This window comes from Aquila chrysaetos, chromosome 6, assembly GCF_900496995.4.
Source record: "Aquila chrysaetos chrysaetos chromosome 6, bAquChr1.4, whole genome shotgun sequence".
Classification (NCBI taxonomy): Eukaryota; Metazoa; Chordata; class Aves; order Accipitriformes; family Accipitridae; genus Aquila; species Aquila chrysaetos.
In genome coordinates, this window is record NC_044009.1 from 41,430,508 (window position 1) to 41,442,550 (window position 12,043).

At 41.5% G+C, this 12,043-nt stretch overlaps 1 protein-coding gene across 3 annotated transcripts in view; it reads left to right on the forward strand.

Moving 5' to 3' along the window:
• The window catches only part of PDIA5 (protein disulfide isomerase family A member 5), a 103,292-nt gene that overhangs the window by 81,572 nt on the left and 9,677 nt on the right, over positions 1 to 12,043 (forward strand). For all 3 annotated transcript variants that reach the window (XR_005932690.1, XM_030018223.2, XM_041124412.1), the window contains exon 15: positions 8,057 to 8,127. Coding sequence is in view for 2 of the 3 variants with exons in the window: in XM_030018223.2 (XP_029874083.1) it covers positions 8,057 to 8,127 (71 nt within the window). In the remaining variant the exon portion in view is untranslated. The remainder of the gene's footprint in view (positions 1 to 8,056; positions 8,128 to 12,043) is intronic.

Sequence of the window (12,043 nt, forward strand, 5' to 3'; positions counted from 1 at the left end):
CTCTGTATACCCCCGAAGTGCTACAAAATAAGAGTTCAGATAGCTTGGAATAAAGCGCAACAAAATGCAACAGCAGGCTGTGAAATTGGTAGTAGGTTGCCTGTTGTTGTTAAGAGTAGCAAGGCAAGCCCTGGTTGACCTGATGCTTAACTGAAAACCTCATGACCTTTTTCAAATCAAAGGACAAATCCCCCTTCTTTCAATTACTAGTATCTCGTGTCTTGGAAATATGATTATGCTGTGTGTCAGGTCATGTCATAAAATGAGCTTTGGTTCCAGATATTCAATTAAAAGGCCCTCCAATTCTCTACTGGTAGAACAAAAGCAAATTAACCTTTCAGTAACATCCCCAAATGCCTTTCTCAAATCTGCCTGTGGATTCAGCAACTTCTGTAGCTACACGAACTGTGTTAGTTTAAGCAGTATACCCATTTTTAGCTCTTATCTGTGCAATTACTGTCTGTGGCCTGTCTTGCCTTGATTGACCAAGTAATATTCTTGTTTTAATTCTAGTTAATCACTTGGAACTCTTGAAGTGGAAACAGGCTTGCTTTACTCTGCAGTCTACAAGCTCCGGGGTTTGCTTTGATAGCTATGCAATGTGCTGCTTTCACTTGCTTAGAATTGCAGTCATTTAAAAACCAATAACGGAGGGCAGTATCTGCCCCTGTTATTTAGACAGTGATGATTTCAAGCAGAGATGGGAGAATCGGAAAGTCATTCCCTGCTCTTCACTTTGCACGCTGAGGGCTCCATCCTGCCACGTGCTGAGCCCTCTGAGGCCGCAGTGGTTTTGCAGTTGAATGGATGGAGTCAGCACCTTGCAGCCCTCTCCCTGTCAAGCAGAACTGTGAACCCTGAGAGTCACTTAACCTCTTCCTGACTCCATTTAACCTTGGGTGTAATGACAGAGGGGAATAATCACATCTGTCTCTCTTAGGGGCAATTTGAAGCGTAATTAATTGATAATAGTTAAAGCATTTGCGATTACCCATTGAGAAGTACTAAAGGAAGCTGAGTGCTGAAGGGGGAGCAGAGCCCTTCCTCATGCTGAGGATAGAGCACAGACAGCACAAATGCCACGGTCTCGCAAATCACTGGGCTTTCAGATCTCCTCTAAGGAGTTGGCCAGGACTTCGCTATGAAAATACTGACAGTTTAAGTCAGTATATTTGATATGGAAACAGTCTACAACATTAAAATGTATGCATGTTTAAACTATCTCTTTGAAAAATCTCATGTAAAATATATGCACACCACTTTGTTACTTTACTTATCAGATCTTATTACGTACAAGATGCTAAAAGCACACACAGAAACAGCATGGGTGGGGTTATATACATCGTTATGTATTAATGGTGGGCAAAAAGTATAAGGCAGTGCTTTCTGAAGTCAAAATGCCTGATCTGCACTGGTGTAGAGTCATTTTAGTTGGGATGCTCAGGTTAGGGTCAGCAGGGGCTGTCATCCTCACCTGACCTCTGGCGCAGTGCTGGCACACCGCAGCTCCCGGCCGCTCGGAAGACGGTGATACAAGGACAGCAAAACCATATCACCTCTGTAGCGGTTTCAGCTCAGCAATGTGAATCAGGGACAGGCTGCAGTCTGATCAGGTGGAGAACCACTGCATGAAAGCATCTTTTTTAGAAAACCATTTCATTTCAGACTAGAAATCACTAGTGATTGGGAATGTGAATTTCCTGTCTGAATTTGACTGGCTTCAGCACGCAGCCAGCGCTGGAGGTTACTTAGCCTTTGGCACCCAGCTTGAATAGCTTGTCATAATGAAAACTAGACTGACTTTTTTTGATTTCTATCGCTTCTTAATCTTTGGATTTAAGCTATTGACACACTGAGCTTCCTGACTCGCTTTGCCATGAAATGCACCTTCCAGTCCTGTTGTTTTTCTTATGGGTCTTCTGAGCCCCCTCCAGTTTGAACTCATTCTTGATTTGTGGACCCAGAACTGCAAACAGCATTTTGGAGGTGCCAGGCATAGAGGCCCTCTCCATACCTACTTAATATTTTCATTTATATATTCACTGAAGTTCCTTTTGACAACTCCATCATTTTCCTTCAAAGGTATATTGCTAGTATTGTTTGGATTTCTTTTGCTTCTAATACATTTAAAGCCCCTTATATACTTAAAATATCATTATTACCTCTGCTGACTGTAGTTACTGCTTTGATGTCCATTTGCTTCCTTTATCTATTTTGTACAAATTGTTAGCTTTTGATTTATATTCATTAAAAACAGCTTCACCTTTCTTCTATGTGCTATGCTAATACAGCTTCCACTCTTCTAAGGAAACTGAATTAACCTTGTACTGTTCAGCTGTAGAGAGGTTATATTATATCACTGGGCTTTGTAGTTTCAAATTAAACAATGCATGAAGTAACTTAAAGGACGTTTTTCATATTTAAGCAAGTAGAAACCTGTGTTTTTTGGAAAGAGAACTTGATTACTTTAGGCAATTTGGAAATTTCACACAATTTTATTTTAAATGTAATACGGTGACTATTGTCCAACAGGGTGCATCTGTTTCATGCACTACTCTGGAGACATCTTTATAATTGCAATCTGGTCCTAATACTTCTGTACATTGAAGTTTTAAGAATCTCTAAGTTTTTCTTTTGACTTGCTGTCATCTCTAAACAATTCACTTGGTTAAAAAAAGAAACCCTGTCCAATGAAAAATTCTCCATTTGAACATAATAAAGATATGTAGGTTATTCACTTGATTGTTCCATTGCTTTGAAATCCTCTTTGCATTCCTTCTGCATCCCATGGGACCCTGCAATTATGGGAAATGTTTACAATTCTGAATACAGGATATTATTTCTGTGGATTTATTGAATTGCTACCACAACACGTGCTTGATTACTCTTATGTTTGGGGCAGTGTGTACTTGGTTTTTAATATCAGTTTCGTGTCTTTCTTGCCTTACCTGACAAATGGGTTTGTATTGTTTTTTTCCTCAGTCTGCTTTTTGTTTAAAAAAAAAAAAAATAGTTTGCAAGGTGATGTGAGCATTTAGTAACTTTTCCTATTTCCCCATGCGATACCTTTCTTTTACATCATGTATACAAATGTTTTGTAGCATCATGCTTGAAACCACATCCAGCTCAACCCTACAGTTCTTTATTTCTTCAGAGTCCTCAAACCAGTGTTTCTGTGAGAATGAAGCCAGCTTCCGTGCTGGCCTCTCCAACACCTTTCTGTGCCCAAATCAACGCTGGCTTGTTGGTTCTTTCCTCAAAGACACCCAGGGAAGATCCTGTACTGTGCGGTTGCTCCTGCTGTCAGTAAATTCAGTCCACAGAAAATAAGCTGGGCAATATATATTTTCCATCACTTCATCTCTCAAAAGACCCACTAGCTTTCCTTTAAATGTCTCTCTGATTAGAGGAGATTTAATCTGACTCCCTCTCCCCCTCAGTGATAATGGGTCTGAATGAAGCCTGCTTGCTTGCCTACTTGATTTCCCTTGTCTGCTGTTCATCAGCCATTCCTCTTGAATTTGTGCCCACAGAAACCATATTTTTCATGTACTGGATCAGTTGAGAACTGCTTGGGTTTTAGGGTGAGGAATGTGACGGTGCCCACTGTGACTGTACTGCAGTGTGCCTTCCCAGCCCTTACCAACTTTACAGCATAAATGGTGGAAAAAAAACCTGTAGAAAATACTGGGTTCATGTAAAATTTTAAATTTGTAGTGTGAAGGCAAAGAGAAATTAGAACCCCTTCATTGTAGGTGTTCTCATATGGATCCACAGACCTGTGGTTTAAGCAGGCAGCCCTCATCTGCTGGCAGGCTTCAGTGGTCAGGTAGAGCAGATACCACCATGGGCTGCATGTTGGGGGGGGGCCTCCAAAATGCAAAGTTTTGAGGACAGAGAGGTGAGAACATCTGGCCACAGGTGTAATAAAGCTGTATCGTTTGCTGTTTGGGAACAGAGAATGGCCTTAACATATGCTACCGCATGTGCATTAGATGTCAAGCTCTCTTGCTTTCCTGCCAGGTGATGCAAGTGTGTTTCTGCATTAGGAAATTAAGTTAGCTCAAGATTTGCAGAAGTGATTAGAGGTTTTGAGTGCCAGTGCTGAGGTCCTGTGGAAAGGCTGGATGTTCCAGGAGCAGATTTATTTCAGATTTCTCAAGTCAGGCACAGGAAATTAACTGTTCAGTTCACATCTGCTGTTAACCCTGTTGAGATCAAATTTGACAATGATGTAAAAGCAAAGAAAGAAAATTGGTAAAGCAAAGCCCTGGACCTATGTTAGAAGGCTCTGCTCCCAGAAGTGCTACTTCCAATGCTGCTCAATTGAAAGTCCACCTCTTGGCCTTGTAGAAAGCCTGTGTGCCTACCATAGCACCCAAATTATTCAACTAAAATGAAATGGAATGAATCTTCCCACTTCTTTAGTCCATAGTAACTTACTGTCTTATAAATACTAGTGAGAAGGGGCAGGACCTTTTGATTCTTGACACCTTACCCACACCTTCAGATGCCACCAGTTTAATCTCTTTCCATTGCAGCCCATCTGGAAAATCCTTTGTAAGAAGCCTGCACGCTTCCTATCCTCATGTACAGTGCTCAGTACATTTCCTTTCTTTGCACTTTCAAATCTGGAAGATAGTGTTAACACTTAAAATAAACGTGTGATAGTGGGTGTGAAGAGGGAATGGGGAGAACAAGTTTTCCGTCTGTCAAAATGAAGACATCAACCTCTGCTTTTATTTTTTTTGGCATGTGTGCTTTAAATAGAATGACTGGGTTGGGTGACTTCCAAGTGTTTGCTGCATTTGGCAATCCTTGTAAGTTGTAACAGATGAAGTTCTGCTATTCCATATGATGTGCTCCTTCCCCCTTTTTTGGTGACTCCTTGAAACTCCTTGGGAATTCAGCATAGCATTCACATCTGTTCCATGGATGGATGTCCAAGGCTAACAAAATGCCTACTGGACTTTGAGTCAGCTGTGCCAAAAGCCATATGGTTGTGTTTTAGTTTTGCAAGCATAGTGCAGTAAAGAAAGGAGGTTGGGCCAAGAGAGAGTGAGGGGAGGAGGGATGGAGCTTCACATCAGTAAATGAAGGTAACTTTTTATTATTTGGTATTAGAGTGGGAAGATGAGAAGATCAGAGAGAAGAAGAAACAAAAGCTGTGGGCATAGGTTCCTTTATCAGTTGTTTTGAATTACATGGCGTGCCTTTCCTCTGTGTGGTGGTGTTGACCACAACCTCAAAGTGTATTTGGTTTTGCCTGCCTTTTCCAAAATGCTGTAACAGTCTAGATAATCAGATGCTTCCTTTTGGCCTTACAAGATGTGCATCTTTGCTGAGAACCACGCTCAAAGCTCTTCTTGATGCCACCTGTTGAACACTGTGCAGCAGCATGTGCAGTGGTGACTCGCTAGGGTGGAAGGGACTTTAAGCAGCTGCTGATGCTTCTCTGAGCAGTCACCAGCTAAACAGCCACTCGGGCTGTTTTCTTACCAGCTATCTGTTGGCTCCTGTAAAATGGCAGATTGTATTTTTAATACCTATTGGACTTTTCTGTCTGAAAGAATATGCTTGTTATTTGTTGAATCATGTTCTGGTTTTCTTGAAAAGCATGACTTACAGAGAGCTCTTACCTGCTGCAACTTTAGTGGGGGCTTAGAGAGAGGCTTTATCAAGTACCCCATCCTCTGTAGATCCAGCACCCGCAAGATGGGAAGCACATTGACTGATTTATCATAAAGGTGTTAGAGGGGAATAAGAAGACATGAAGTCTTGTGTTTCTCTTGAAATATCTTTTATTGAGGATTTGAAGTTGCTGTTTGGTGAAATCCACATTTCAAGCTCAGGATCATAAGTAGAAAGGGGAACCTGAAAGGTTTAAGTTTTTAGGAGCCTTTATGTTTTAGTGTAACAGTTGGAAGTGTTTTCCAGTAAACTACAGCATGTAAGCATGTAGACTAGAACAAGTGTTCTTGCTTTAGGGGTGCCTGATCTTTCTCGTTTTTTGGTCTCTGGAATTCTTTTTAGATGTTGTCACCAGTTCTGATTTATTTGTGTAGAGCAGTGTTAATAAGTCAACCAAGGCAGTCACCCCACAGTACACATTATCCAAGATGTGTCAAGAGGCAGGCTTGACCCAAAGGCTTTTCAGTATCAGGAGATAGGACAGGCAAGTGGTGAGAGAGAAAATGGGTCACCGAAGTAGACTGATGGACATAGGAGCAGCCTGGAACCCTAGCCTCCTCCACCTCCTTCTCCTCCTTCTTTTCTTCCTCCTCCTCCTTTTCTTTCTTGACCATTTTCTCCCAGGCAAATGCCGAACGACTCAACAGTGTTAATAGTTTGCAAGCTGTAGAGGACCTGGACTATCTCCCTACTGAAACACAGCTACCATCAGGATCGACTGCCATTATGCTGCATAAGGAGTTTGAAGCCATTAATATGGATTTGCAGAAGTGTCTCAGTTTCCCAGGATATGTCCCCTTGACTTTTAGGTATTCTTAGTTACTGCATAGACTCTCAGTGTATTTATGCACATGTGTGTCATTGCAGTGCTTTGAAAATCCTATTCTGAAGAAAAAAATACTCCAAAATTCGAAGTAGTGCATGTAAGCAATGAAATTGCATTTTGGTGAAGATGAAAGGAGTGTGCAGCCTTTCTTTTGTGGAAAGGGGTGTGTAGTGTTTATTCACAGATACTGTTTTTCTTGTCAGCCAAAAGAGTGAGTGCAGTTTGAGAGGGTGGCTGCAAGCTTCCTAAGAGGGCATTTGTTCAGTACTGACTTAAAAGTAACACAGCCACTTGTTCATAATTGTGAAATACTGGTAAACAACAGTAGCAGAAGCTGTAATTAGAGCTTGTGAGCAACTCATCTGTGCTCTGTTCTGTTCCTATCTAGAAATAATAGCAGGATGAACTCTTTTGCCTTTGCTAGCATCATACAGGCTTGACAGAAGTGTGTCCATTCCTTTTTTCCCTTCAGCTAAGCAAAGAATAGCGTCCTGAGTCTTTGCTTGGGAACAAACTCTTACGCTGTGTTTGAAAAAAGTAATTTGTTACACATATGCAGGTATTTTCCTTTTCAAAGCCTTACTTAGTATTCATATTTTGAGAGTAGTTTAGATTAATCATAGACAGTAAACATTGCTTCTGCATTAAGAGCACTCACATCTGAATCTTGAATCAAGAGAGCAGTTCTTGTTCCCTTTCTGTGGCCGCTTCTGAAATGTTTGAGTAAATTTACCCTATGCAAGTGCAAGCAAGGGATGAGCTGGCCTTTTGTTCAATGCTGTGGTAGTACAAACAAGTATCAGCCCATCTCCCACACAAAGCTGTGGGGTTCTTGTGTGCTGTGTCTGTAAAACTCTTCTGGGGTTGCCTGTTTGTGGTGAACAGGAGGAAGGTCTCCAGGAAGGCCAGCAGCAGTCATCCTAACCTGGGACTGGACCTCTGCTCTCCCTAAGTGAAAGATGTGTATCCTGTTGGACTTGCTTCTCTTCCCCTCCCTTGTGTTCCCGATGGCTTGGCTCTAACACAGGCAGTTCTCGAACACTTCTAAAAGCTCCTGGCGACTTCCTTTCCAACTTCCAACCTCCTCCTATTCACAACTGCTCTGTCTTTATTCCCATGTCCAAATGTAGCTGGTATCTGTGGCAACGGCGGTAATAACCTATGTGGTAATACCCATGAGGAGGTACAGCAGCAGGGAAATAGTTTGTCTTTTTGTGGCCAGTGATCTTAAAATGATCTTAAGGGACTGGCGATAGAGAAAAGCCCTGTCCACCGTGGTCTCTATATGGGATGTCATATAACTGTAAGTATACACTTAAACTGCCTGAAGTCAGAAGGATTTTAAACACGTGCCTAAGTTCATGTAGCTGACACATGATCTACAGATGCCTTGTCCCGCTCTTCCCAGAACTGGAGAACTCTTGTCTAGAATTATTTTTAATACAAACTTTCCACTAATTCACCTTGTGTCTTGAGTTTGTCCCAGTATCTTATTTACAACTAATGTTTATGCTGTTTTTTTCTTCCCGTATCAAACAGGGTGTCCCCACTGCAAAAATGCCATTCCGCATTTTACAACTGCTGCCGAAGTCTTTAAAGAAGATCGAAAGGTAACTTGCTGTTAATTATTTCTGAGATATTTAAGAATGTTTTCCACCATTTGTACTTTATAGGCTTTCCGTATTGAGAAGGTGGTAGGCTTATAGATAAAATTGCTGTTACACTAATAGAAATGTATCTGCATCTGAGGGGTTTATCTTTTTTGGTCAAACTGAGTTACACTTTTAAGCTATTCTGTTTTCCTTAATTTTTTGTCTTTTCTGTTTAATTCTTTGGGTAAGAGTTCTTTTCTATGAAGCAAAACACGTTCTTTCTCATTTAAAGATTAATAAAAGATAATTTACCTCATCTCCATTCCCCTTCAACTTTTGTCAGCCGTTCGGGTGTGTGTGGAGAAACCACAAGTTGTGTGACAGTCTTGAAGACCTCAGTTATATAACTAATCTTTGCTTGCATAGCATAAATATAATATATTTCTGTAAGTTGGCTGACTTGAGTCCAGGATGCCGGGCCATTCTAGGACCCTTGTGCTTCTCCCTTGAAAATACGTCTGATGGCTGAAGCACACCAGTTAATATCCTTGCATCAGCTGAACCATTTTAATTGAGTGTGTGCAGATCTGGGATTAAAAAAAACAAAAAACACCTGAGCCACTGGATTTAACCAGATAACTAGCTAGAAACCTGCTTATTATCTTTGCATGAACCACATTTCATTCTGAGCTCCGATTTTGTTCCAACTTCACGATTGCTTTGTGCTTAGGTGTGGCATGGAAAAGATTTGGCAATTTAATACGGAAATTGCTCTCCACAGCTTCCTAAGGAGGGAAAGCAAAGAGGGAGGTGCTGATGTCTTCTCTCTGGTATCCGGTGATAGAATGCGTGGGAATGGTTCAAGGCTGTGCCAGGGGAGGTTTAGGCTGGACATTAGGAAGCATTTCTTTACTGAGAGGGTGGTCAAACACTGGAACAGGCTTCCTAGAGAGGTGGTCGATGCCCCAAGCCTGTCAGTGTTTAAGAGGCATTTGCCCTTAATAACATGCTTTAACTTTTGGTCAGCCCTGAATTGGTGAGGCAGTTGGACTAGATGATCGTTGTAGGTCCCTTCCGACTGAAATAGTCTATTCTATTCTATATTCTATTCTAAATGAAGAGGTAATTTTGTAACAGTTATATCCCTATTAATCTGCCTGCTACCATAACAGAAGAATTTCTGTCACGTTTCTTTTTCTCTTCCTCTCCTCTTTTCTGTAACCCACAGAAGATGCATCAGATTGGCAAGAAACAAATCATTCTTATATCACTGACTGCATAAAATTAGAAGTCCATCACTTATGCCCTCTGGCACACAGAAGATTTAGAGGCGTGCAGCTTTCAGTTCTCTTACTGCTGTAAATTTGTGTGCTTAGATGCCTTTTGGTTGTTTGTTTGTTTCCAAGATCTCGGAGAAAGTATCCTTGTTTTCCCACTTCTCTGGTAGTTCCCAATGAAGCCTCTCTCTCCTAAACTCATTAAAATTTCAGTCAGAGGAGGTGAAGGAAATGTACCAAACAATGTGAAACTTGCTTATTAGAGCCCCAGGATGTATTAACAAGCAATCTGAATCATGGTGCAGTTTATTGGACATGGTGGTGGTGGTAAACGTAGGCTTGTGAAGCTTTCGGTTCAGACTGCAGGTTATGAAAGGACTCCGAGAGCAGAGCAGAGATTGACGGTTGCAACTCTTGACTTCAGTTTAAGGCTGAAGTGGGGAGGTATAAAATGTAATGAGTTGGAACAGGAGAGCCAGTAGGGAATATTTAGGCTGGTACAGTTTCAAAGAGGTCTATGCAGTGGTCTATGCAGTTAGGGAAAATGATGTTATTCCACCCCAGTGACTTATGAAAGTGCCAGGGATTGATTATCTGGGAAGCCCTATTTAATTGTGTACAGCCATAACCTGCCAAGGTGCTTCTTGCTGCCAGTTGTGCCCTTGTGGAAAAGAAAATCTGTTTAAGACTTCAGAAGGGCACATGGCTGTTCCCACAAGCAGCACGGGGTATATTCCCATGTTTCAAACTGAGCTGAGCCTTCAAACTTTGGCTAATTCATAGTTCTGTAGGGTTTCAAACTTCTGTAAAATTACTGCTTGAGAGGGAAGAAGTATTTCTTCCTTCGAAAACAGGGAGAGATTACTGATTTTCATTTTTAGTCTGTAGTAGTGTCTTTTTTTTTTTTTTTTTTTTTTTTTTCTTCCCCTGGAGAAAGGTTTTTTACTTTAACAGAGTATGGTAGCTTTTAAACTGTATCTTCTTTTCAACAGGGGTGGTCCTTTAATTAAACATTTAATTCTGCAGAAGCCAAAGAACAATCAAAAACATTCCAGCCTTGAATTGGTTATAAATGGTATCTTAAAAGGTATCCTTTGGGAGACTTTGAGTCTTTACATTGGAATTTTGAAGATGAGCAGAGCTTGAAGCTGTTAAATACGTGTCTTTGGCTCTGCAGATTCACTGTAAGGGGGTGGTTTTGGCACAGAAGCCCCCCCTCCCCTGGGGCTGTGTGTAATGCTGTGTACTTTTTCATCATCTGCACTGCTGGAGTTGGAGTTTAAAAACGCAGTGCTCAGAACATTGGCCCCAAATGTCAGTTCTTGTTGGCCACATCACTGCTAGTGGTTTTAGCAGAAATCCTGAGCCTGCTCGCCTGCCTAGGGCAGTTGTGTGGCTATTGCAAAGCACGGCTCTGGGTGTAACCCAAAAACCAGAGCCTCCGCATCTTTCCATGTACCTGGAGAAATTCAGTGCCAGTAGGGCCAGATCAGTGGAGAGGCTAGTCCAGTGAAGCAGTTACCATCTTGCTTTCAGTTATTTAAAAAGAGGAAAAAAAACCAAAACAAAAAAAAAGCCATCTGGAGCATTCTTGCCTTGGGGTGGTGTGGTTTTTACATACAGCTGCCAGGGGAAAGCCTTTGGCCTGTGCTCCGCAGCTCGAGTTTTGGCAATGACCAGTGTACGTCAGAAAATGCAAATGTGAGGATTGTCACTTTGCTGAACAGATTGAAGAGCAGGAAGGCATATTCACTAACTACTCCAGAGACTCTTGAAAGGGCATGAGTTAAATCTTCAAAAAATCTGCATTTTGCCTTTTGGCTGATCCTGAAGTTCAGCTTGAAGGAACTGATTTGTGATGCTCCAGCTTGGATTTGCTGAAGGAAAGCTCTTGACTTCTCAAGGCGTCACAGTAACAAATCTCTGGAACTCCCCCAAAGGGGCTGCTGTTTGACCAATCTTCTCCATTTTCACAGAAGACTGTTCCTGTACAAATGCACTGACCTAAATTAGAGCACTGCAACTACGTTCTAGTGAGTTTGTACGGAAACAGCTGTGGCCAAGATTGCTGGAAAGGGTGCAGCTAATGGGGTGAGTTGGGGTGCTAGCGGAGGGGCTGCAAGACAGCAGTGAAACTGGTGAGTCCCCAGTGTGTACTGGTGAACCATGGTTTGAACCATGGCTTAAAATCATTATGTCAACCAAATCACTGTACAGAGTTATCCAAATGAATTAATATTTTACTTTGGCCAAGAATTTGACCTCTCTTTGCTTAAAAAGCATGTGTTGAATTTCTTTTTAATTTTAAAGACTCATTAAATATGGTGATGTTAGCACTGTACATCATGGTGCCTACTAATGGATATTCCTTTTGCAAATAGGCTTGCCTTGAGAATAGCTGATGAATTGCAGCTATGGTAATGCTGCTATGGCACATCAGGGCAGATAATAATGAATCTTCGATTTGCAACGCCTTTCACATTGAGAACAGTAGTTGAATTGCAACAGGCTTTAGCAGGCCAGCTCATAACTGCCGTTCAGATCCAGAACAGGTAATATAAATAGAAACCTGTGGAGGAATCATAGAGAATGTGTATCTGTCTTATTTGTAGGTGCTTTTAAGACATTTGGCAACAACAGACTTTTTTTTCTAATAA